Here is a 26,550-nt window from a genome sequence, read left to right on the forward strand (position 1 = left end):
GAAGTCTTAAATTGCTGTGTAAGAGACAACCACCCCAATACATGGGTCTTTCTAAAGACGCACAGCCTCACTTTACGAGTGAATGTGTGTCAACTGAACAACAGTGAACTTCAAATGACAGCTATATTTTCACTTTAGAGACACAATTTTAAGACACAAATGAGGGGGAAAAAAACATTATATGAACATATTTTTGACTAATCAGGAGCTGTGCCTGTGTGTACCTGAATGTTGTAATTCATGGAATTACTTTATCAAAGTTATTATGGCTGAGACTTGTGGGCGTGGCTGAGCCACCGATATAGAAATTCCCAGCCTCGCGCAAACACTGTCAGCTGTAGGGGGAAGGCCCCCTTGCCTCCAGCAATACTAAAATGCACATCAGAGACAAACAGTTGTTTACTTTGTTTGAACCACGGAATCTCACCCTGGGGAGACGGCTCGCTTGAAGGTTTGCGTCTTTGGTTTCGCGCGTGACAGAGAGACGTCTGAATTACAACGTTGGCTTCGTCTCTCTTTCTCCTATGAAATTATTTATTCGGTCCGTTTCTAAGAGGTAAATTGGACGCGACGCGCAAACCGCATTACGTTCTTATCAGCCGCCGGCGCAAGCTTTTAATCGCGGAGCAGTCGGGGACAGGGCGCGCAGGAGGAGCGCGAGTGCGTGTAACCAGGTTAAAGAGAGGAGAGAAAAGCTCAGGAAATCTGTCAGCAAATGTTGTCTCAATTATACCTTCTTGTGTTTGTATGCATTCAGGAAAATCCAGTACCTCGTGACACTGGGCTGATGACAATTTATTTTGAAAGCCAGATGTTGTGTAGGGCATCCAGGTATTTTCATGACATGAAAGTGGGTACATTTCACAAGCATATTAGCACACTGGCAGACTCTTCCACTTGATCTAAATCCAAACATATTACACTTGAGCATGACAGGTCTTAGTTGGTATTGTGGCCCACTGCTGTGAGTAGTTTTTGACGACACCAGACTCAAAATGTTCATGAATTGAAGGTATCTCACCGTGGGTTTACAGTAGCGGGAGTTAATCTTTTATTTACTGAACAAAAGCATTCTCTCCAGGTCAACCCTGGCCCACACATATCAGTGACCGCGATCAACCTTGAAATACAGATTTATTGTAAAAAATAAAAAAAAGGTATAACAACAGCCAGAACTTACCCTGCTATAAAGTTAGAAGAACCCTATATCATTAACAAAGAGCTCCATACTGAGGAAGAATCCTCAAGCACCCACTTTGGTGAGACTGCCTGAGAGTGTTAGATGTCCTCGGCTGCCTAACACTGTTGGAGTACTCAAAGTGTTCAGGTCAGTCCCTGAGCCTCATTCTACAGCCCCATGGGTCAGGAGCAAAACCAAACAAGTGGTAGAATGCCTCTAAAAATGCCACCTCCTCGCACACAGACCACACAAATCCTGTGACACTGCGTGTTAAGGTGAAGTAACTGAACCGAATGTGTGGCACAGGAGATCTCCTTGTGGAATCCGTCGGACGAAGCCTGTCGGGATGGATCACTGAAAAGGGCAATGACTTGTTTACTTCCATCTTTACCAAACTCCCTGATTCCCTGTGATAAGAAGTGAAATATCAAAAGCTGATGACTGAAAGACCGACAGCCACAGCATCAATGGGAAGACAAAAGGCCTGGATGTGATGGGATAGGCCTCTCTAACTTCCCTGTCACTTCCTCTGTTCAACCATTGCCTGTGCTCGCAAAAGGAAATGAATAAGTAATGGTAATACTATTAGATGAAATAAAACATCTGAAGTGGTTGAGGTGCAGATGAAGTAAGATCTGTGGTGGGGGGGGGGGGGGTTGTGGGCACTGTTTTCAGTTCAGTGGTTTCACTTTTGGAGAGGAGGTCACTGGAGCTGAAACAAAGATGGAGACAGCCGATTCCGGAACCTTCCACGCAAAGTTCCCCCCCCCCAGAAACCCTACATGTCTCTCTCGACTCTCAGATCTGCGAGACAGGCAAATGTCCCCCCTGCTTAGAATCCGAAACGCCGCGGAAGTTCCCCCCCGCCTCCCGTGCGTTCTCACCTCTCGTGCCTGCGGAGGAAGCCAAGGGTGAAGTCGGGACTCGGATGTCGTCGGCGCTTGTCACTTGAAAGCACTCGGCCGCGGAGGGATGTCAGGTCCTGTTGGGTAATTTCGGCGGAACGTGTCCTGCCCGAGAGGGAAGCGTGGCCGGCCGTGCATTAGCCGTCTCCCCAGTGCTCCGGGAGTGCATGGTAATGCATCCCGGGGAGTGCGCCTCATCTGCGCGCGCCATTTACATGCCTGATGTCGGAGAGAAAGGGAGACTCGGAAATTACATCGAGCCCGAAGAATCCATTTGCGGGCCCGGGCTCCGACACGTCGCGCAGACAATGCGCGGCGGATTAGAGAGCCATATTTGCGATTAATCATTCATGGGCGGGTTTTTTTCTCTTTTTTTTTTTTGTGGAGTGCGGCGGTTCGGAGTGGCGCCTGGTGCACGGGCCGCGCCGCGCTGGCGTTCTGTACGTGAGAGGGACCGGGGCTCCCGGGACGCGGCGGAGAGCCGCGTTAAAACCCGTCTGCCAGTCACAGCCGGCTCGTCGTAGCTCCACGGTTACTTTCCTACTGAAGCGTGCGTCGCTTGTCCTCGGCCGTCTCTTTCTGTGTTTCAGGCGAAGACGTCTCTCCGAAGCTTGTCCTCCGCTACCGTTTGACATTTTGTTTCACTCATTTGCATTCATTTTTATGAGCTTTTCTGGCATTTAAAAATGTATTTTAATACAGGAAATAAATATATGAGAACATACAGAGCTGGCAGTGGGATGTTAATGGCGTGTTACTCCCTTTGTAAAGCAATTCCCTTCTTACTGTGGAGCAGCAGACCTCATTGTGTAACCCCTAGGCGGGCTAACAAACACACATACAGTACTGTACCGTATTGTACTTCCATTGCTAGGAGAGCTGGTCCCAATCAGTGAAAACATTTCAAAGCACATGCTAACAGCTAACACAGCAGAGATCACGTTCTGTCAGTTCAGCTACTGAGTAATAATACTAATCATGTGACAAGCTGGCACAGCATAATAATGTGGTAAAACTGTGGACTGTTCAAAATTCTAAGAAAACTATAATGCCAAATCTGTTATTTTTTTCAAACGTATTATTTAAAATACAGAAGGTGCCTGTTTGCTCACTACGGACCAGGTTGATATTCACTGTAATTAAAACCTATATATACAGACACACACACACACTTGTGGGTGACAAATTAAAGGAAAAAGTAACCGCCACCATGAGCCACCAGAACAGCTTCAATGCACCTTTGCATAGATTCTACAAGTCTCTGGACCTCTACTGGAGGGATGGAACGCCATTCTTCCAAAAAATATTCACGCATTTGGTGTTTTTATGATGGCGTCCAAAATCTCCCATAGGTGTTCAAATTTGACCCCCTCGCTGGAGGGGTCCAGCATTCAGACTAGTACCATTCTCTTGGTGTGCGTCACATATGCACTCACCCACTTATTTAGAATATGGTGAAGGATGACTCATCTGACCAAATCACTGTTTTCCACATCTCCGTAGAGCAGTGCCTATAGTTTTTGTATCACTGAACTTTCAAACGTGCATTCCTCTTTGTAATGAGGGGTTTATGCACTGCAACCCTACTATAATATTCCACTTTATGTAATTTGGCGCTGGACTTTCTTGCTGACACAGTCTGATCACGTCCTGCATTGACATTCTCAGTCACCTGAGGAAGAGTTGCTCTTCTGTTCTTCCTTACACATCGCATTAATGCATAAGCATTTCGGTCATTGAATGTGTACTATCCACCACAAATTCTGATCCTATTTACTGATGCCTTTCCCACTTATCTAAATGCAGACGTCACTTTATTCACTGTTCCTGTTGAAACACTAGCCAGTTGAGCAGTGAGCAGGAACTGCCAGCCGTGCCCCAATAATGAACCTGCTTTCAAAGTCACTTAGATCTTTTGCTATTTCCATCTTGATCCAAAATCAAGGTCAACTGGGCCTGCTCAGCATTTTTACACATGACACAGAGCATGATAGGATGTTAATTGTTTAATTGTATCATGCAGTACACCTGTAAGGAGGCATCTGCATTCGTTATGTCTCTCCACTCATTTATTCAGGTTTTCCTTTAATTTGTCCTCCAATCTGTGTGTCTGTGTGTGTGTGTGTGTGTGTTTATGGGAGCACCCATACATATCACACTAAGAAAAATGTGTTATTTTGCAGTCACAGCTAGATCAGTTGTGAAATTATTTGTTCTAGCTCTGGGAAGCAAAGATTTTGGAACTATTATTGTATACAGTAAATACATCTGTGAATTTTGATATAAACTTGTTAAAGAGTAATATTGTTATTTATTCATGTTTACCCCAGTTCTCTAGTGTTTATGAAACTGGTGTATTTGGTTCTCTGGAATCCTGATTGTCCATTTTTTAAGGAAAGATTATTTGAAGGGAGTGAATGCAAATGAAGCATAAAAAATTAAAAATTGATCCTGTTCCATTTAAATTCAAGGTAGGCATCTCTTTCCATAAGCTCTGCTGTCTCTTCAGATAATAAGAACTGTCAGTTTTATGGCTGAATATTTACAAAATATGTCTCTGAAAACGAGACCTGGTCCCAGCGGAGACCTCTTGTATAAATATAAATAATAAATAAATAAAATATGAATTATTTCTCTCCTCTAAATTATTCACATGATTTAGAATACAGTTGTAATAAGAGGAAAAATGAAATGGAGTTGGCAGTCCAGTGCTTGGCCATCTGTGGCATAGAACTGCATGGGCTGGGTTTGGGTCAGGTCGAGTTTGAACTCAAGGGGTCATAACTCAAATCTGACCTCAGGTGTGGCACAAAAGTCAACTCTTGAGAAGGCACCCGGACCACAGTTCACTGGGCCTGAGTCCAAACATCAGACTGGAGGTCTGGGTTCTTTGGGGGACAGACAGACAGATAGACACATTGCAGGGCTGAACAATGCCAAACACACAGTAAGAAAGGGAGGTCGATGCTGACGCCAAGATCTCAGTTCAGGTAATCGTACATGCGGCGCTAAGATCTTGTTAGCCATTTCAGCACTGCACATAACAACATGTACAGTTCAAAATCAACTCTGACTGAGTACTTTTAACTCTAACAGAGTACATGTAATCCCTATGACCCATATAAACTCTGCTGGTGTACTTGTAAAATTTGGTCAATTTTGGTGAGTTACGGATTCACTTTGTATTTATCCAGCATATACTGTATGGGCCCTATAAGCTTAAAATTTTGGTACAGCGTGGCTAGTTTCTTCCACAGTGAATTTGCCTGGCTATGTAATTGTTTGGTGTAGAACAAAAGGCAAGCTATTTCCTTCTCAAAACTGCTGATTCTTGAGTGTTTAAAACTGAAGCATTTTTTCATACCGATACAGCGTAACACGGTTTACAAGAATCAGGTCTTTTTTTTTTTAACAGGGAAACCTGATTAGGCCAAGACGTGTCTCTAATAACACCATTTAGAATTCACAGCATCAAAATAGCTTGTTCACTCGCCTAAGGGGTTTCCAGAACTTACTTTAGCTGAAGAACCATTAAGGTCCACGAGCAGGTAATATGGGTCTATAGTGCTGAAGTCTGGGGAATGTAGCCAGTGATGGAGGAGAGGGCTGGACGTTTGTGTTATCACCTGGAGTGACCTTACCCTTGCTTCAGGTGCTTCAGTGCATCAACATCACTGCCATCAAGCCAGTGAGGAGGCAAACAAGCTGCTTAAGGCTACAGTTCTGCCCTGCCTTATGGGGACTTGGCCATACTTTTTTTTTTTACAATGCTTTCACACTGTGCTAACAGGACATTTATTTAATTATAATAATTAGAATTTTTATTTTTTATTATACCCTGCAGATACTATATCCTGTTATAAACTATAGCTATAGCTTCCTGTACATTCCCGCTCCTTATAATTATCTTAGTTGTACTGTATTTAAATATATATGCTATCCAGGAGCGCTTTGTAAACTGAGATGTCCCATCATCAGGGAGTTATTAAGACCAAAGGTTTATAAATGAATTGAAATAAAACACATATGGTATCGCCTTACAAGAAAGATTCACAACTGAAAAAAATAGGATGCTATGTGGAGCTACCTAGTGTCTAAATGGGGAACCAGCCTTTGAATGTGCGTCTCTCATTACGAGTACAAATGCGTGCGCGCACACACACACACACACACATGCACGCACACACCTACACACACACACACATGCACGCACACACCTACACACACACACACTCACACGCACGCACACACACACACACACACACACACACACACGCAGACATGACTATTGTTAAGGCTCATGTCACACCAAATAAGATGTTTTCTACCAGACGAACTGTAAGAGAACCACAATGAGGTCTTTCTGCTTGTTCTTCCAGAATATTCTCTTCTTCATTTATTATAATTCAGTGCAGACCGTGTATTTTCCCCTTTGTGAAAGCTCTAACATGAGGAGGTTATTCGGTTCTGGTTTGAAAATGATGTTGTCGATGTTTCAACTTCAACTGAGCATGTGTGTATCCTATCTCATATTTATTTCTAAGGGTAGAAGTGTACTTTAATGAAGTTAAAAGATTTAAATAATGATAGTATAGATCTGTATATGTGTTTATTGAAATTCCTTACCTAAATGAAAAATGTTATCACCAATAGCCAAAAACTGTTTGATACTGCCTTTTGAGCAGGTGTGTCATTTCTGTCTTGTGAACAGTGTGTGTGTGTGTGTGTGTGTGTGTAGGTGTATGTGTGTGTTTTTGTGCGTGTGTGTGAGTAAATAGAGGGCAACTTTTTTATTATAAGGGTCACAAATCTGGTTTATTTTAAACAGGTATATGTCTTTATTCAATAAGAAATATAATAATGCTGCAGGAACACGTGTTCATTTGTAATAAAAATAAATAAATAAATAAATAATTTCACAAATTCAATTTATTTTTTACATATCTTATAATTAAATTAGTAATTTAATGCTGCCTCTGCTTTATGAAATGTAATACAATATGTGAGAGCTTGTGTATTTGAAGTGTGTTCCTTTTCTTTTTTTATTTCTTATATGTTTCAGTTGCATTTAACCTTTATTATTACCGTCCATATTTCTACTTAAGGAGCCTTCATTGGTGAAGTCATCATTATTCATCCTGGAAACTAAAACTAAAAATATATTTTAAGGAATGTTTGAATGATAAATTCTGATAGTAGCTCAAATTAAGACTGTTCATGGGACAAGATGTATAGAGAGTAGCCTTAAGGTCTTTGGCTGTTAGGCTTGAATATTTCAGAAACTGGTCTTTGTTCCTCTTCACTGTGTAAGCCTGACCCCTAGTGGACAAAGCTGAATTGTCTCGCTGAAAAGCAACCTCCTCCTTTTGTTCCTTCCAAGTAAATGTTTATGAGCGGAGACTACCAGTGTATAATTTCAATACTGTGTCTTCGTAGTTTGCCAACATATCTCTGCGTATTCTGATAGAATGTGAAATCAAGAAACAGAAACATCTTCCACATAATGCAGATTATTTAAAGTCGATAATATCAGACTGCACCTTTAACAGTAATTTAAATGGTTAAATTTAAACTATTTAAATATAAACATTACTTTTTAAATAATAAGAAAAAAATGAACTCATATCATGTATACACATACATAAAAACACAAAATTATACTATATGAATTTCAAACATACACACACTTCTGAAAAAACATCTGAATAGACTAAGGGAAATATATGGACACAGCCTATGTATTGAATAGGCTCATAGCAAATATCTGTTGTAATGATATTTCTTTTACTTACTTTTTTGAATTGAACACAAATAATAATTAAGAAGGTTATGAGTTTATTATTTGTTCTAAACAGGGAAAAAATGATCCCATACCAATGTGTGTCTGACAAAATATTCTCAGCTACTAAAAATGATAATAACTGTTTTTTTTCTTCTTCTTATGCACAGAATACATTTATTCATCCAATAAATATGCTATACATCTGGGTGGCCTAGTTTTGCATTTATATGCGGTTTTAATTTAATCTTGACTGGAGGAGCCAAATTGTCATGTATGGAATATATTTGACTTAATAAGAAGGGGCAGTGTTAATGAAACAGATAAAAGATATATAAGGTCTTAGTTTATGTAAAATTAATACAGACTCCATTTATAGTCTCCTCGTCTGAGAGAGAGAAGAGTGTCCCGATACCCATTTCTCCATACTTATGCACGCACACACACATTCAGATCTTCATAGCTGTGCAGACAGAGCAAACTGCTGCTCACAGTAGAGCTTGTGCATGTGTGTGCTTGTATGTCTGTCGGTCTGTCTGAATCTGTGTAGAGAGAGAGAATGAGTGCATTTTTGCATGAGTAAACAAGAGTAAGAGAAAAGGTGTGTGTGTCTATGTGTGTGTGTGTGTGTGTGTGTGCTTCTGTTTGTCTGTCTGTTTTCACTGACATCTGTGTTCTTGCAGCAGCTCTGGCAGCCCAGTTGACTGAGCCTGAACAAGACAAATGGCCCGCCTCCTGTTTCCATTGTCTACAATTGCAAATTTCAAATCAAACGAAAATGCTAATTCAAATCTCAGGGCGCTCAGTTCTCCTTTTGGCCTTGCCCATACCACTGAGTAAGTGAAGCTACGGAGTTAGGGACAGAATAAAAAACTATTTTACCACCATTTCCTTTATTCCCATTCCCTTGCTTGATGGTATTACAGCCAATAGTGCTTAACCCCGTGGTACTTGAAGCTACAGTGATTCGCATATTTTTGGGTGAGTAAACTTAAGCTGGTGAAGTTGAAAAAGAAGTCAAATCTTTCCTGAAAGTGATTATAAATTGTACTTTGTGTGTGGGAATTTCTGTAGTTGGTTAAGATCTAATGAAACATCAGGGGCTTTTTTAAATAAATTTTTGTTCTTGCATATTTCTCATCCATGCACTGTAAAAAATGTACATTTTGGGTAAAATACTGGCAACTGGGCCATAACTTTACCATGTAATGTAAATAATGGTAACAATATGTCAAGCATACGGTAGCAGGCTGTATACCTAACAAATGTTACATTTCAACCGTATACATTTTCCAGCCTTCACCACAGTTACTGTAAAATTCTAATATATATATATTTTTAACAGCTCCTGATCCATGGCATCTCTATGTGAGGGATCAAAGAAAACATACAGGCGCTGAAAACAAAAAATGTATCTAATCTTCACAGCCACCAACTGACATAAAGCCTCCCTGTGAAAGACGTACAGATAAGGATGCCCGCCAGGGAGGCCCCGAGCTAGATGAAGCTCTGTGGTGAACAGTTCCTGGTCGACAGGGAGGGAGACGCTAAGCCAGCAGAGGGTGCCTGAAACACTCGCGCGGCCCTCAAGAAAGCGACGCTGCCAAACGGCCCGGCTTTGACTGAGCACCGAGAAAAGTCTGATTTATTTTTAGACCCTGAGCTATATGGCAGCTACGAAGCATGCTTAGGCCAACTCCGGTGACACGAAAAAAGCATTGTCCTCATTTAGCGGCGGCAAAGTTCCGCTTCAAATTCACGTCGGGAACGCTGCACAATGTTGGCCTGCTTCCTTGAAAACAGAGGTCACCTCACAGGAACGACTCGGGGAGATGAATTACGGCGACAGCCCGTTTCATTAAGGAGCGACACGGACGTCTATGGTGCGTAATGCAGTGGCATTAAAACTGTCACTGAGTGGGTTCCAAGGGGTTAAACAGTGACAGTTGATACTGATCCTTCACCAGTAAAACCAACAATATCTGAAGTGTCTTGCGTGAACAACATCAATTCAGGCACTCTGATGCAGTCTGCTGCTGAGGAATATTGTGTTATTGCACGGCAAATGCATATAAAATTAGAGGTGAATGAAAGTCATAATACAGCATAAAGAAATGAATGTATGCAGAGAACCTTCAGGGCAGTAAACATCCGAAGAATTAAATATAGGTCCGGCACATTCATTAGTGTGACGAGGGCAGCCAATCAATCTCTCCTCAGTGGTGACCATGTTCATAGGAAAGGCTGAATGCTGGTTACAGTCATGGTAAAGTCTCAGTGCTGGGAAGTCACAGTCATGATAAAGGTTCAGTGCTGGGGAGATCACAGCTGTGGCAATGGATTGATGCTAGGGTGGTAAAGGTACGAAACTGGGGCAGCTACGGTTGAGCTACGACTGTCACTGGGGTGGTCACTGTCACGACACCTCCCCAGAACCAGGGGGTTCATGATTTTGGCAAAGGCTCGATGCTGAGGACAGTTATGGTCACAGGCAAGAATCGGGGCTGGATTGGTTACAGTCTTGGCTGAGGCTTAGAGCTGGGGCAGTTGCTGTTATACAAATCTCAATTCTGGAGCAGTCACAGTGGTACTGTTGCATAAGCGCAGTACAAGGGCAGTCACAGTCATGGCAACAGTTACGTATTGTGCAGGTCACACAGAAACACAGCGAGAGAACATTGCAGAAAGATGTAGAACAGTATTGTGGGCTGTGGAAGTCTCACAGTGCAATCTCTTTATTCCTCTTTTGTTTCAGTGCTATTTTTTTCTCCCAGCCTGAGAGAGCTCAGTATTGTGCTTTAGCAATCAAAGGCTCAGCACATCAGTATGCATCTACACACAGATGTGTGAAAAGCCACCTTCATTATAAAAAATACTTTTTCACTGAATTCTATTTAAATTCTGCCATTATCTCGCCTTACCGCAATATTCCTAGAATAATTATTTATTTAAAAGCATTGTGTCACCCAGGTCTTTTAAATTTTTAATTTCAATTCAGCTTCAAACGTCACACTGTGCATAGGACCCAGTTTCGAGTGTGGGAATTGCTGTCGGGCTAAGCTGACAGGGTTTGTCGTCTCCAGACAGTTGGTGTTTTTTCTCATTACTGTACAGAAAGTGAACAGATCCAGGTCAGTTACACTGAAGCAGGCAGGAGGCCAGGTGGGATCCCGGAAGCCGCTGCAGCACCAAGGCGAGCCAGTGGAGGGCGCCGTGCAGACTCACAAAGCCACAATATGGTACATTTCTGACCCATTTCTATCAACGTTGCAGTAAGTGGCACACAAAAATATATAAATTGCCGTTTATTGTAAAAGGTATGACATGGCAACCATTCATATCATATGTGAAAACCATTGAGATCCTAATTTAATTCATTTAAACTTCTTTCTTTTTCACGTCATTTAAAATAAAAGCGCTGCTTTGACTGTATTTATTCATCCATTTACAGGGAAAACCATATATATTAAACACCAATAAGTATGACAAATACTAGGAGTGGGTGAGGGTAATGGATGGAAACAGAAAAGATGACACTATATAATAACAATAGATGTTACTTGTGCTATCCATGTTTCCATCCGTTTCATATAAACTAAAACTCCAAGATTTTCGATAATAATTACCCTTTAATGGTCTGGTCAAGTGAGCAGAATCATTTTTCTAAGGATTATTTTATCTTGGTGTGACCACTAAAGGGTTAAAAGAATATTTGCCTGACATTAGTGCCGAGCGCACTCAGCTTTAGAACCAGGTGGGTGTGCTCTAAGACTTCACACTGAGGCTGTGGCAATAACTTGTGGACTGCGGAAGAGCATGAATATACAATGTCACCCACACATTTGTGGCACCATTACACACACAGCAGATGGTCACGATGCTCTCTGCCGTGGGTTTCTGCGCTAATGTTTAAAAGCTCCCCCGTTCTTCATGTGGAGTAAAACGCTTCCGCGGGTCTCGTTCTATAAATCATTTCATACAAAAATCGTAAAGGCGCCATATTCCCTCTGATAGCGTAGGAAATTTGCTTTTGGTTGCTACATCAAAGTGCACTTTTATAGATTTGTGCGGCCATACTTGTCAGTGTCCATTTTAGAAACGGGTTTACAAGCTTTTGTGCAGCCGAAATACACTCTTGCTAATGAAAAGGAGGTTCACAGATAGCAGTGCAACCTTACACTCATACAATTTTGCTGTACTTGCGATATGACAACAGACCAGCTCAAAGCTGGATATATCTGATGACATCACTACAAAGAGTGGAACAAGCTAGATAAATTAAAGACATCACCACAGAAAATGCTACACACCTGGACAATTTAATGGCATCACTGCAGTGACTGCATCACAGCTGGAAAACCTAATGACATTACAGCATGGAATCCAGCAGGCAAATGCTTAGTTATGTTAAATACAACAGAAATTCAATCCTTTACTGTAATAATTTTAACAAATAATATAAAGGCAACATTACAATAAAAGTAAAAATCATTTTCTCCAGCTGCGCAGTAAATTATCAGGGCAGGAAAACTAAATCCTGCTTATGCTGATTTTCATTCAAAGTGCTGGTGTGAGGCTAAGCTGTTGTGACACACCAGTCTTTTTTTTGTTCTGTATTATAGAAAAGGTCAACATTTTCGCTTGGTTGTGCATGATGACAGCACTTACAGCCCTACACCTTTTCAAAATGCTTCATTGCAATCTCGAATGCTGATAACTTGCTATTTTGGGAATTTCCACATTTGTGGGCCAACACAATTTTCTGATGTCAGAGAATCAAAAAATGTACCACCCGTTTAGAGTGCAGAGCTCTGTGATTACAAATATACTGACCTGGCTAGTCCTTGTCATACTATAGTGCTAACCAAATTCAGTACAGTGCCATCTCCTCAGGCACCTAAACAGCTGCTCCTGCCAGTCCTGACTCTTCTATGACTTAATCTCCTCATGATGGGATAGTTCTTGCATTGTTTGCTTATAATATTACCCGCACTTTTGTGAGTCACTTTAGCTAAAAGCACCTGCTAAATAACTAAATAGTGTATCCTAATTGTGACAATAGTTTCGGAGAGAGGTGGTCCCTAAACATAGTGCAGTTCCATATTCTGGCAGAAGGTGGTGCAGTAAGACTTTTCCGATGACTAGTAGAGCATCACATTAGCGTTGACCTCACAAAAACTTAAACGTTTAAAAAATCATCGCATTCTGTGTTTTTCCCTTTTGGTGCTTGGTCCTTTAAGAAAGCAATGTACATGTTACACCACCTTCACTAACACTTGTAAATGATGATCATTAACATTAGAACTAGTTGAAATAAAATTGTTGTTATCAAGAATCCAGATTATTACTAGTTAACATTGAATTATTCAGATCAAGATAATAACTAGTTTTAATTTCTGATATAAAGAATTCAAATTATAACTAGTTAAAATTGAATTATTCATATCAAAAATAAGTTGAATAAAAGCTTAAATGGCTTGCCATAGCAGTACAGACAGACAGACAGACAGACAAACACACACACAAACGCACATAGTATAATTACTTGATTTTAACTGTGTGTGTGTGTGTCTGTGTGTGTGTGTGAAGCCCACAGCTTGTTGCTCATCATTTTTTGAGGTACTAAAAAGACTTCCATAAACACACTGATTCACAGTGACGGCAGGGCTGAAAGTAAATATTTGGCTCTAGAATCCCTGCTAGAGTCACTTTGAGAGCTCACAGTATTACGAAGAAAACAGTGCAGTGGATGTGATGCCGCGGTGCGTTTATAGTGACTGGCAGCCATGATGGCTCGAGTGTCTGCCAATATGTCTGTGTGGGGGGTGGTAGTTAACTTTCAGCCCCATGATGGCTCCATACAGTGCAATCAACACAGTGGCCATGTCCAAGTGCAATATGACAAGCAAAGTGGAAGCCATGACAACGCTAAATGTGGAGTGGTTAACACAGTTGCTACCATAATTTTGTTTTGTGTGATATGACTGAGGAGATGCCATGATGGCTCTGCATGCTGTGCAGTTAATGCAGTGGCTGCAAAGACAGTTTTAAGTGGGGTAAGGAAAGTGCTGCAGCAAGATGGCTCCATGTACTATATGACATCAGACCTGGGTCAATACATATTTGTTTTGGATTCAAATACTTTTCTGTGCTCTATTGAGCTTGCCTGGAGTAACTGAGTAATTCATTGGTTCGAATATACCAGACAAGATCAGTAAATCGTAGAAAAGGATTTGAATCCAAAGCGAATACATATTTGACCAAGGTCTGTGAATATGGAGGGGTTGATATGACATCAACGTTTTGAGTTTTAATACCTTTTTATGTGAAAACTCACCATTTATCCCCATTCCAATCATAACATTTATTGTATTGCACAGAATATAATGAACTGACTCCATAAACCTCCACAGAATTCATCCTTTAAATTATTGTTTTAAGAGCCTCCCACAATAAGCTTGTACTTCGCACATATTAATATAGAAATTCTCAGTCTGCCCACATAAACTCATGAGGTATTTTTAAAAGCTCCAGAAGTAGGATAAACCTTGCGACTTTGTGACTTTCTCACCATCCTAAACAAAGCCCTGCGATGAGCCTTATAACAACAGGGTTTATTTCCAGATCAAAGCCCGCGGAACAGCTGAGGAGAACAGAAGCGATGTGCGAGCAGACGAGCCTCCCCTCCGCAGGCACGGCTAACATCGTTTCCTTCAGACGCCGCCGCCCCTCCAGCAAACTCGACCTGACAAACCGGCGCTGGCGGCACCTGACAGGAGCGCGTTCAAAAGGGGGGTTTGAAAAATCAGAAATGGTGAACCGAGCTGAACTTCGAGCTGAGAAACGCTCGGGAGTACCGCGGTGTGGTGCGCTAGCCCGCCTGCGGCGTGCTACCGCAGGAACCGGGCCGTGGACCGAGCGCTGCCTCCGTGTGGAGAACCCGCGCGCGGTGCAGTTACACGCCCCACGGTCAGGAGCAAACGCGCACCAGGCCGCACTGGATGTGCAAAGCATGAACAGGCGGGAGCAATATGGTGGAAACCTACAGTCAATCAGAAGTCACTTCAGTGAAATGACAAAAGAAAGGATGTTACTTCAGTGTTTTTGGCAGAGGTCTTCATCGGTCCCCTGAATCCCGATGACCTGGGACCCGACCCAGAACCAAAGCAGGTCTAAAATCCCAACCAGTTTCTCTGGTACGGGTCTGGTCCGTTACGGTTGTTTATGGTTGCAGACGTGTGCAACTACAGCCAAAATACGCAAAAAGAACCATGAAGACAAGCGGTTCTCACTTTAATCTGCAGTCTGATCACACTTAATCCTCTTGCCTCATTTTAGCAAGACTGCGCTGCACCAAGAACGGTGACTGTACTGCTTGCTTATGACAGTCAGCCAATCAGAACTCTCCAAACTACTGACACAACCCTGCTTGGTGAGATTAAGGGAATGTAAAAATACATTCAAGATGGAGCCTTTCTTTCACAAAAACACAAAATAGGTGAGGGAGTATACAGCAAGCAGAACCCCACAGGAGCCCATATGTGTGCAGTAGGTTTGCAGTCAATCCTGACAAAGACAGGAAATAAATAAATGGGTGCATCAAAACATAGCAGTCTATAACACTTTCAAACATTTGATATGCATTTTTGATTGTGTTGCTTTGCTTATTTGGCTGCAGTGTCTCTAGTTCACTTTATAAAATAAAGTACCCCAATTCGCTTGTGCCTTACACGTTTCTTTTTTTGGTTAGGGTTATACAAGACTATTATTATTCCAAAATACCATTTTAAATGTCAATTCAAATCACAGGTGTCATAATCCAGTCCTGGAGGGCTGCAGTGCCTGCTGGTTTTCAGGTCGTTTGAGGATGAGTAATACATTTAACTCTCTGATTGGCTAAAGAATTCACACACCTTGTTCTCAAAGCCTTAATTGGCCACTGATTGAAAGGAAACCACAGAAACCTGCAGACACTGCAGTCCTCCAGGACTGGAGTTTGACACCCCTGATCTAACATGTATGCACAGTTATTTGCGGACGAGACACTCAAGCTAAGCAGTAAAATATCTGTCGGTACAGAGGGATGAACGCAATTTATTTAGCCACTCAGCCTATACAAAAAAAGGTTCTGTATTCATGGAAGCTCAGGATGAGCATTACAAACAAAAATTAAAAATCCATTTTAACAGTAAAGGTTAAAAAAAAAAAAAGGAGAAAAAAAAGGGGTTTATCCTTCACATCTTCCTCTTCTGGGTACTGATGTACAACACTAGGAAGGAGAAGAAACAACCAATTAGACCAAGACAAATGTCACCCACAGAATTATGACCAACTCAGTAGTCATAACTCCGGGTCGTAACTCATGCACATCCAAGTCAGCGACCGGTTCTCCACATTAAAGCCAGGGCAGTACAATAGTGTCAACATCGTCAACGGCATAATTGTTCTGCGGGGTGGAAGTAATAAGACAGCATAATTACAGAGGTAAGGGAACAGCTTCAATTATCATTAGAAAAAAGGAATGTTTTCCATTCTGGCCACTAATAAGATTCTAGAACATCACGCTCGTTTATAAACTAAGCCTTGGATTGTGTGTAGGGCTGTTCGGCGTTGTGCCGTGAGTCTCAACGTCAAGCATACGATGCACACAAATATGCAACAGTACCGCACTTAACTGCAACTGCTTTTATAAAAGCACAGAAACCCAAAGCTATAGCTATACAGCAGCAACAGCAATTCACTTGTACTTCAGCCGCACTGCACAGAATTCAGTGTTTAATTAAAATTATGTAACATCACAAGAGAGTAGAATCAACTAACTGTACAGAAACTGGAACGACCAGTAATACAGAAAAGTCATTTTAGTAAGTCAGACCCTCCGCATTTGCACCATTTTTCAACATCAGCTCTAAAGAACGGTCCTTAACATCTAATGGAAGCAGTCATGAGCCACTTTAATACATGGAACAAGATGGTGCTGTATCAGCTAGCAATGTCGTGGGTTCTCTTATTCACACAACCGAGTACTATCCAGTATTTTACCAGGGTGATAGTATTCACAGAAGTGCCAGTATACGTCATCTGAACAAGCGGCTGTCAAATACTCCAAAAAGAGCTTTGGAAGTAGGTGAAAGGAATAACCAAGATTTAGTCCAGATGAGGTATGGTTTTGTTAACTTTGGCTTACTAGACTGAGAATATAGCTTAAGTTGTCAAGCAACTTGCCAATGAAGAAAAAGTGAATCAGAACACGTAAGGTCCTGGCATAGTTTAATGTGTATGTACACCTACTGGAACACTTGTAATTGTTATGAATCCAGGAAAAATGAAATGAATGTGTGACTGTCACAGTGTGTACTCTGTAGCTGGATAGCAAGGTAGGCTATTATTTATGTGCTATCTGTGCAGATTTATTTTTGCGGTCTTAAGAAACAATCTAGCATCAAGAATGTCTCAAAGCAGGAGTTCTCAAACTCAACCTGAAGGAGCCCTGTGTTGCCTGCTTTTTCTTACATTCATCTCTTGCTTAATTAAGGTTGCTGAACGCATGTTTCTTTCATTTTCCCTAAACCTTAACAATGCAGGTTTAGCTCCTTATCATTTACTTTGTTTCGGAATTCTTCATTATCTACAAAATGGCTAGTTTTAGCGTCCAGGTGTCCACACATTCACCGGTTAGGAGCCTACCGCTCCACCTCTTTTCACCAGTCTTTAATTTGATCAGTTAATTGTTTATTTTTCAACTTTTTGCAACTGTTAGCAATATAGCACAACAGGCACAGTATGATTATAGAACTTTTATTCTCTATAGTTAAACATAATAGGACGGACTTAAGAGGGTAAATAATCCTTCAAAACACGAACACGACGGCTTTGTACAATTCTAGGATTGCAATTGTGGCTGGGGAAAAAAACAGCATTGACAGGGCCCTGAAGACAAAAATTGAGAACCACCATGTCAGAAGGTGTCTTGTTTTGAATGCTTGATCTGGTAATGCTACAGCCAGAGCAACCTTCGTGGAATGCCAATTCTCAAACAGACATGACCTCTAAACAGCAAAATTCTAGAACACTGAAGGTAAGGCTACTTGCGTGAAAAGGGTTTCTGTAAATGCACAGGGAGGTTCCTTTCTCCTGTATGGCTGAAGCCCTTACCGTTGTTTCCCCTCAGAAAGGCGTCTCCGTATTTGTTCTTCAGCTGCCCATTGACATACTCCTCAGTCTGCTCCACAGCAATGTTCATGTAGCCGTCCAAACAGGCCAGGACACCTGCACGGCAAGAGACCAATAAAGGTTTCTTCATCACCTCCATCAACATAGCCTGCTATCCTCTGTCAACCCCAGTTAGCCTACACATTTCCCAACAATTCATTTACCGCGTGCCAATTAGCCTCCTGAGCTCATTAAGGAACTTACAGCCCCCACGCAGCAAACAAGGCAAGCACTGTGACCTGGAGCACACATACGTTACCAGAACAAGACACACAGCTGTACAACCACACATTCTGCAATTCTAAAATGTAAATTAACAGTGAAAATTTATCTAACACTATTCAGCATTACACTGAGTATCCTCAATGGTACTTAACCCATATAGAAACAGCAAAAGCATTCTTTTAATGCATTGTCCTATTAAATTGTGGGTACCCATTAATTCTTCTCCATTAATGTCGAGTGTTAAAGTACATTATTCATGAAAGAATACAAATGACTGACGACACACTCAGACAGCTACACCTGAATTACAGACTAGAGCCATGACATCAACATTCATGCATCAAAACTGACGGCTGGCTATCCTCATTCTCGAACCTTGCTAACGTGAGCTTCCGCAGAAAATAATTTAAGGGGTAAAAGTTACCTCTGTAATCCACGCCGGAGTTCAGTTTGACCACCACCGGTCTACCGATGATCTGCTTCAGAAAGTCACTGGGTGTCTGCTTCCTTAGACTCATTGTGCCAGCTGGAGAACTAGCAAATAAGCAATATAGTTAGCAACCACCACATTTGTCCCATGCTTCCACGCCACTGTTGAGCGTTCTAACGTTAGTTCATTTCGGCGATGATAAAACATCAAAGCAGGTAAGCAAACCAATCACCTAACAAACGTACCTTATTCAAGCTAACTTTAAATCATAAAATGAACATAAATGAAACTAAGTGCCATACCAGCAGAGATTGTATGTGTATTGAGATAAGCAAAATTCACGGGAAGAAAATAGATATTTTAGGCAATTCTGCTGTGACGTTTCATTTTAGGCAGTATTTAATTTTAGACAGCAGCTAATTTAGCTTGATTCGTCGCAATGGATATTCTAAAGCTGACAAAACATGTAAGCTATTTAGCTAGCTAGTAAAGTAAGGGTTAGGCCTGCTCATCCTTGGACGTGGACAAAACATAATTTAATCTGTACAGAAATGCATGATGTGTATTTTAGTACATGACGTCCTACAACACAAACCTGTCTGTTAAACATATTTACAAATGCGTGTTTATTGAATACGCCACAAAAATGGACAAATATAATTTCGTACTCACGGTTGCGTTCAGCCAACGTTCTCTCGTAGCCTATCCAATATAATGAATAGCAGCCAATCACAAGCATATAGCCACACTGTCTACGGGAGCTGCAGAGGGTCATTACACAATCTCGTGGAACTTTCGTCGTAATAATACTTCCTTGCCTTCTTTCTTCTTTTGGATACCGTGGTATTGAACTTTATGTGTACGGTTACACATTGACTACTAACGGTGTGACCCTGACGCCGGGCACCCACCGCACGCGTCGCGTATGCGTCGCGTAAACAGCAGGGCGAAGCAGCACGGCGCGACGCGTAGGGTGTCTCCACTGGTTCCGTTTGTGTCGCGCAAAGGCTTGCGTAAAAGCTATATATTCCTAGTAGCTCTCGCAGTCTGCAGTGGGCTTTTACATCGTGTATTTCACGTTTGTTCACGACTGTTGATTATGGGTTAAGTGAATACTTTGGTGAGAGACCTTTTTCAGTTTGTTAATTTGGTAATATTTCGTTAACTCGTAAATACGTGAGAAAGTAAACGCTTTCAAGAATTACCATAAACTTAAATCGCAACGTAGCCTGCATAACAATCAATCTCAAACTGTATTAATTTATTTGCTTGGTTAACAAGCGTGCCAATTTCATGAAGAATATGTAATGATCATAATAATAATAAATAATCCGTAATCAACCATTGGGAATTCCCGTGTTGTCTTGTCATTCACGTCAAAACATTTATAGGATCATATTTAGTAAAATCAGCTAATCATGAAAAAGACAGTAACAGTTTAATCTTGAAGAGATATGAACACCACAACGCCATGAACACCGGAAGCTTTGAAGTACAAGTGCGATAGGCTACGTCTTTCTGTGGTGTATTTTCAAATTTACCCCACCCCCTCCGCAAAATAAGACAGCGAAACTAAGTTTGCCTTTTCCCCAGGTTCCAGTTATTTATTTATTTATTTTTACAAAACGAAAAGGCTTGTATTTTTTTTGGTGCTTATAAAATATCTGGGAGGTAACTAGGGACACACCCCCAGTAATACAAGGATGAAATATAAATCAGAGCATGTATACCTAGCATTTTAGAGCATATTTCTGTGTATAAACAGGCCATCGTGACGCGCGACAAGCCGAAAAAATAGAACTGAAGCGAAAAACTACGCTTCAGTTCGCTTGTGTCGCGCGAGCTTCGCAGCCGGTACGCGACGCGTTCGCATCTGGTGGAGACGACGTCGCCCGCTGCCGTTGTAATAACAGTACTTCAACTACGCTTCAGTTACGCGCGTAATACGCGCGTAGTGCGCTCGCGGCCGATACGCGTGCGGTGGGTGCCCGGCTTGACTTTGCATCAGCGTTGGTCGTTGCTTAAACCCCTACGTGTACACTTTTATAAGTCGCTGATAAGAGCGTCTTCTAAATGCATAGTTGTGAATGTAACAAAGGCGAAATGCGCAAAGCTATTTGGTCACAAAGCGCGACACTTTATTTTAATGTGTCGTATGTGTTTCCGAGTATGTGCATGTATTGTTGAGAAAGTGTAGCCTAATATCTGTTCTGTTTAATCTGTTTAATATACATATTCGGAAAAACAAATACCACTGTGTATCAAAATAAGTAGCATTGTTATACGTTGCACTGGTAATATATATATATATATATATATATATATATATACATTTATATATATATATATATATATATGTTACCCATTTATTCATCTTGAACACATAAACGCTTTCGTGCTGCCAGGCCTGAGCTAAAAACACACAGCCCACAGAGAATCCCATTATTGCAGGAAAAGTGAGAGTTAAAAATTAAGCAAAAAGTGAAGACACCCATTATTAACTGCTGCTTACTTTAACAATAACTTTTGCAGAATGTTGCTTCATACAAATAATATGTATATGTCGTTGTGCATAGAACAAATTATGAATAGGCTATATGCTGTAAAATACTGGATATGAACAAAAGGGATGATGGAATTCCAAAAACCTCCAGTTGCCTCACTTTAAGTACATGTTTTCTGTGAAATGGAGGGGAACACATTGTAAGATTTATTCTATTCTTTTCAGGATTCTGCTTGATATGCCTCATGGGACACTTCCTCATATATTTTTGTGTATATTTTAATTAAAATCCTGACAGAATGGCTACATATATTTGGAGCTGGTGTCTTACATGTTTACATGACATGCAATTTGATTTGATCTTGGGTGGGTATGACCTGTGTCACATGGAAAAAAGACTATAAAGCATATTCTTTGTGAAGTTCTCCAGGGATGGTATTCACACAATGTGTACTTTGATTATCTAGCTTACATTTGGATGCACTATACTTGAGTGATATGCCTGGGACTATGCATAAAGTAAATAGGGCCCCTTGGCTGAACTATGACCTTGACACTATTTTGGTGCATTTGAAAAGTACAATGTCTCTCTTGAGCATGTGAGGTTATATGTTGCTGCACATCGTTAATGGCTTATGAGTTCAAAGGCACATGATGTTTCTCTACAGACTGGGGGGGTGGGGGGGGGGGTGGCAGATGTGCCTATTTGGGAAGCAAAATGGCCATCATGGAGTCCTAGTGGATTATTAGACGCAGAGATGTGGAGAACAGCAGTTTACCACAGAATATACATGTTTATGACTTGTTTCCTGTATTGCTAATTTTTAATATCATATTTTATTTTATGAAGAGGGATTTGTATTGACTGGTGCTTTTGCTCTCTATCTATTTCTACATGATATCTGCACTGTAATGTGTGACCTTTTATACTTTATTGATACAGTGTATGAAACATGAGAGAGGGAGAGAGAGAGAGAGAGAGAGAGAGAGAGAGATGCATTTAGCTAGAGCCTCAGTGAGGAGGAAACATTAACCTGAGAGGTAGAATTATAAAGTACCTCTTGCCCTCCAGACAGTCAGCTTGTTAGCAGGATGCAGGCAACACGGGTGAGGGCAGAGGTTAATTTGTTATCTGCAGCAGTGTTAAACTTAGGTCAGTGATACACATCCTTAAGTCATAAACAGGAAAGTTTGTGAATCAGGAACAACCAGGGTCCAATAAATATTCAATGAATGTTTTTCTTATAACTGCTTGTGTTCTTGGGTTCACTTGGAGGATGGAAAAACCGTCCTTTCCACACATAAAAGAGATTAATTTCTCTACAGAAAGCATTTTCAATAGAAAGTATTCACCGACCTTGGACTGTTGTTATACGTTTCTTACAGATTCGGTCAAAGGAAATAGTATCATTCAGCTCATTACTACTACATTTTAATGATAGTCACAAAATATTGTATTCACATAGACACTTGCACAGCCACATAATTAATTGACACTGGTAAAATGTTCACAAAATATGAGCAGAAGCACATTATCTTTTGACATCACAATATTCCAGAGTTTAATCACAGTGTGACATTTAACTTTGTAAAATGTATATATTCGATGTTGACAATCATTCAAGTTACACAATTTAATATAATTATTATTATATTTAATGCTTAATATGTTGTGTTTTCATTCGATGTAAAGTGTTCTGTATTATGTAAACAAGGTGATTCAAACTTAAATTAAAAGACAAATGTGCAGAATTTGAATGATTATGTATGGTGTTTACTCTTTATTTGTAATACACATATGGAACCACAATATAGTACTGCATATGGCACCAAAGGTTACTGGTCCCAAACTGGTAAGAAGTAACTGAGAAGAAGAACAGTGCACATTATGAAGCTTTAGGGACAAAGTTTGTGCTTGTGTCTGTTGCCTTGAAATGAATCAGCTCCCCTTTCCATAATTAAGTTTCTGTTAGACCAACAGAACTGCTCAACTGGCCAGTCGGAATCGGTTGGAAATTGTGGTCGAAAGTGCACATTCAATGACTGTGATACTCGTGCATTAGTGCAATATGTAAAGAAAAACAGAAAAGCAACTCTTCCTCAGGAGACTGAAAATTTAAATGCAGGACGTGCTCATACTGTGTCAGCAAGAACAGTCTGTCAACAAATACTTACAGAGGGGTGTTATAGTAGGGTTTCAGTGCATAAACCCCTGTTTACAAAGACAAATCCACATTTGAGAGTTCGGTGGTGAAGAAGCCATAGGCACTGGTCTACAGAGATGTGGAAAAAAGTGATATGGTTAGATGAGTTATCCTTCACTATATTCTCAACAAGTGAGCGAGTGCATGTGTGGTGTACAGGCCTGAGTGATTGACCCCTACGGTGGAGGGGTCCGGTTGCTCGGTTACACTGTGGGGGGCATTTTCCTGGCATGGTTTGGGTCCACTTGTCCCCTTAGAGGGAAGGGTAACTGCAAATCAATACAAAGTTATTCTGAGTGATCACCTTTATCCTATGATGAAACAATTTTATCCTGATGGGAATGGTCTCTTCCAGGACAACAATGCCCCCATCCACAGGGTACGAGGGGTCACTGAATGGTTTGATGAGTATGAAAACGATGTGAATCATATGCTATGGCCTTTGCAGTCACTCAATTTAAGGTCTCAACCCAATTGAACACCTATAGGAGATTTTGAACTGACGTGTCAAATGACAGATGAGGGAATATCTTTTGGAAGAATGGTGTTCCATCCCTCCACTAGAGTTCCAGAGATTTGTAGAAACTAGGCCCTGGCACATGGTGGTGCAACACTTTACTAAGACACTCTATGTGGGTTTTTCCTTTAATTTGTCACTCGTCTGTACATTTTCATAAATGTAACACCCAGAATAACAAGAAGTCTATTTGCCTGTAACCACTGTATAAGCCCACCTACTGTAGGAATAGAGTGGGACCATTCAGGACAGTACACATTGCAGAACTACAGCAGGGGTGGTAGTCTTGCTCACTGTGGTTTAGCAGACAAGCACTGCTTTGCATGTATCAGCGCAACCTCGGTTGCTACCTTAAACCCAGGGGGCCAAGGGGGAATGGTGAAAGGGAGAAGCCATTGCGGCTCGGGCTGGCATAGGCGTGATGGCAAAGTTGGAGCCATTGGGGTGACCCTTTTGTGTGCAAGGCAGGCTCCGGGAAACAGGAAACGAGAAGAGTCTAGACAGAGCTGACCTTGAGAAGCAAGGCTTTCTCTCAGGGTCACGCTAGATATGGAGGGAATAATGGGAAACTCTCAGGGGAGAGTAAAAATGAAAAACAGTCTGCTGGCCTACACCTTTCCCATAATCCCTGACTGTATAGAGGTAATAGGTTGAAAATGAAAGGGGCTGCTTCCCTGATCAAAGGACCACAGAACCTTGGCCCAGGGCGCATTGTTTTCTGTGAGCTTTGACTACAAACTCTACCCTCTGACCCTTATACCTGGAGGCCAGATTTTGCAACCCTATCTTTGGCTGACCTCTGTACTTCTTTTCTGCCTGATCCCCAGTGTAACCCTGGATACTGACCTTTCTCAGGTAGACAGGAAAGCTCTGGACTGTTTGTGTATTGACAATCTAGACAGGAGACGATTCCATGTAGAAGAATGAAGACAATTCCAGAAAAAAATGAATGAAATGTCTAATCTTAACTACAACCCTGTCGTTCATAGATATTATTATTATTATTATTATTATTAGTAGTAGTAGTAGTAGTAGTTGGAGTAGTATTATTAGTGGTAGAGGTTGTAGTAGTTAATTATGATGAATAAAATTGTACTATTATTTGTATTGTGCAGTTGCACATAGTAGTGGTAGTAGTAAGAAATACTCATAAGTAGTAGTTAGCATCCTTATTTGCATTATTAGCATTACAACCTGGAGCTTTCAGACATAACAGTTCAGATACTGTGTTTCGTATTTCATAGACTGGACATTCAAAGGGATGTAACCTGATATGGCCAGGCTACAGTAAAAGGTTGTGTCATACAACCAGGTTCAGCCTATTAGACATGCACACACTTGTACTAGCAGAAGTATGGTCAGATAGACTGGGGCTTTGTTAGATGAATGGTGCTTGTGGAGGGAGAACTCTTCTCCACCCATAAATATGCATTGTGACATTTTGAACAAAGCTGCTCCGCCCGCTTTGATGAGATCTGCCAGGTTCCTATAACATATTGGCGTACTGTCGCACCTCAAGTTACATAGACAATAATGCGGTTCCTCAGTTGCAGATTAGCCAGAGATGCGGGAGGGAGATGAGGCTGGATTCGGTGCTCCGTCTGCGGCAGAGGGGCCGTCATCAACACGAGGTCAAGCTGGCAGGCGCCGCGATCTCCCGGCAGAACATTCACACCCGTGCGTTTCCGCGGTCGGACCGCGCTGCCAAAAGGCACACAGTACGAAGAAACCTATAACGGCTCGCCAGCAGTCCCCTCCGTTGGCTAACACCTCCTGTGAACCAACTGGCTGCATGTTCTACAGCTGGGACGAAGGGGAGCGATCGCACCGCTCTCAGATTTCCCTGCTCTGTGACAGCCCTGCAGTTTTATACCATTGTGACCAAATGTCATGTTTCTTTAACATAATTTGTAAAAAAATTGTGTTCTCACAATGGCAAGGTCTCGTCCAGCGGCTCCATTCAGTACCAGAGCAACGTCACATACGTGTGTGTCCAGGTGGGCGGTCCCATTTACATCACGCTGCGTGGGAAAGAATGAGCGTTTGCATGAAGATAATCGACTATTTTAAAATGATTTCTTCACTGCTGTCCTTCTGGCTCGTTCTATTTAAAGGTCTAAAGAAACCAGGAACATTTGTCTCTGAATGAGTCATTAATGAGTCATGTGTGTGTCCTGTATTTGAGTAGGACATTCTGTGGCGGGAGGCTGTGATGATCACATTCCATGTTTCTGCATGTACCCAATATTGTACAGTCTGCAGAAAGAAACTACAGTTATCGCTGTGCATGATGCTACTTCCAGGCAAGAACGCACTGTACGTGGTTACTCTCCTTTGCAATGGATAAACATTTATTAAACCTTTTCAATGGCTTTGAAGAAATTGTGTTTTTCATTTTATGTTTGAGGTCCTCGGTTTAAAATCTTGAAATGATCTTTTGCTTAGCAGGTTAATATGCTAAAGGGGATGATATTGATAACCTTTCTGACATCCAGTCGATTGTCTGAAAGTGAATGAGATCACATGACAGGAAGCTCAGTGACAGTACGCGCAGCACAGATGACAGGAGAGTTACCCGATAGCACCGTCTCGATG

General features: G+C 41.4%; 1 protein-coding gene across 1 annotated transcript; it reads right to left on the reverse strand.

Moving 5' to 3' along the window:
• Nucleotides 1-15,938: 15,938 nt before the first annotated feature.
• lsm6 (LSM6 homolog, U6 small nuclear RNA and mRNA degradation associated) lies at nt 15,939-19,433 on the reverse strand. The gene is made up of 4 exons (XM_064335297.1): nt 19,404-19,433; nt 18,726-18,835; nt 18,020-18,133; nt 15,939-16,133 (listed from the first exon to the last, which is right to left on the reverse strand). Exons 2-4 carry the CDS (start codon nt 18,817-18,819, stop codon nt 16,099-16,101), a joined length of 243 nt encoding a protein of 80 aa, XP_064191367.1. The 5' UTR covers nt 18,820-18,835; nt 19,404-19,433; the 3' UTR covers nt 15,939-16,098.
• Nucleotides 19,434-26,550: the final 7,117 nt, after the last annotated feature.

Source organism: Anguilla rostrata, chromosome 5 (assembly GCF_018555375.3).
Source record: "Anguilla rostrata isolate EN2019 chromosome 5, ASM1855537v3, whole genome shotgun sequence".
Lineage (NCBI taxonomy): Eukaryota > Metazoa > Chordata > Actinopteri > Anguilliformes > Anguillidae > Anguilla > Anguilla rostrata.

Bases quoted from the DNA above. Each gene is read 5' to 3' on its own strand.
- lsm6 (XM_064335297.1), bottom strand. From the start codon at position 18,819: ATGAGTCTAAGGAAGCAGACACCCAGTGACTTTCTGAAGCAGATCATC. The intron at 18,134-18,725 runs GTAACTTTTACC...CTTGCCGTGCAG, and splicing joins CTCCGGCGTGGATTACAGAG to GTGTCCTGGCCTGTTTGGAC. The intron at 16,134-18,019 runs GTAAGGGCTTCA...TCTCCTTCCTAG, and splicing joins CTTTCTGAGGGGAAACAACG to TGTTGTACATCAGTACCCAG.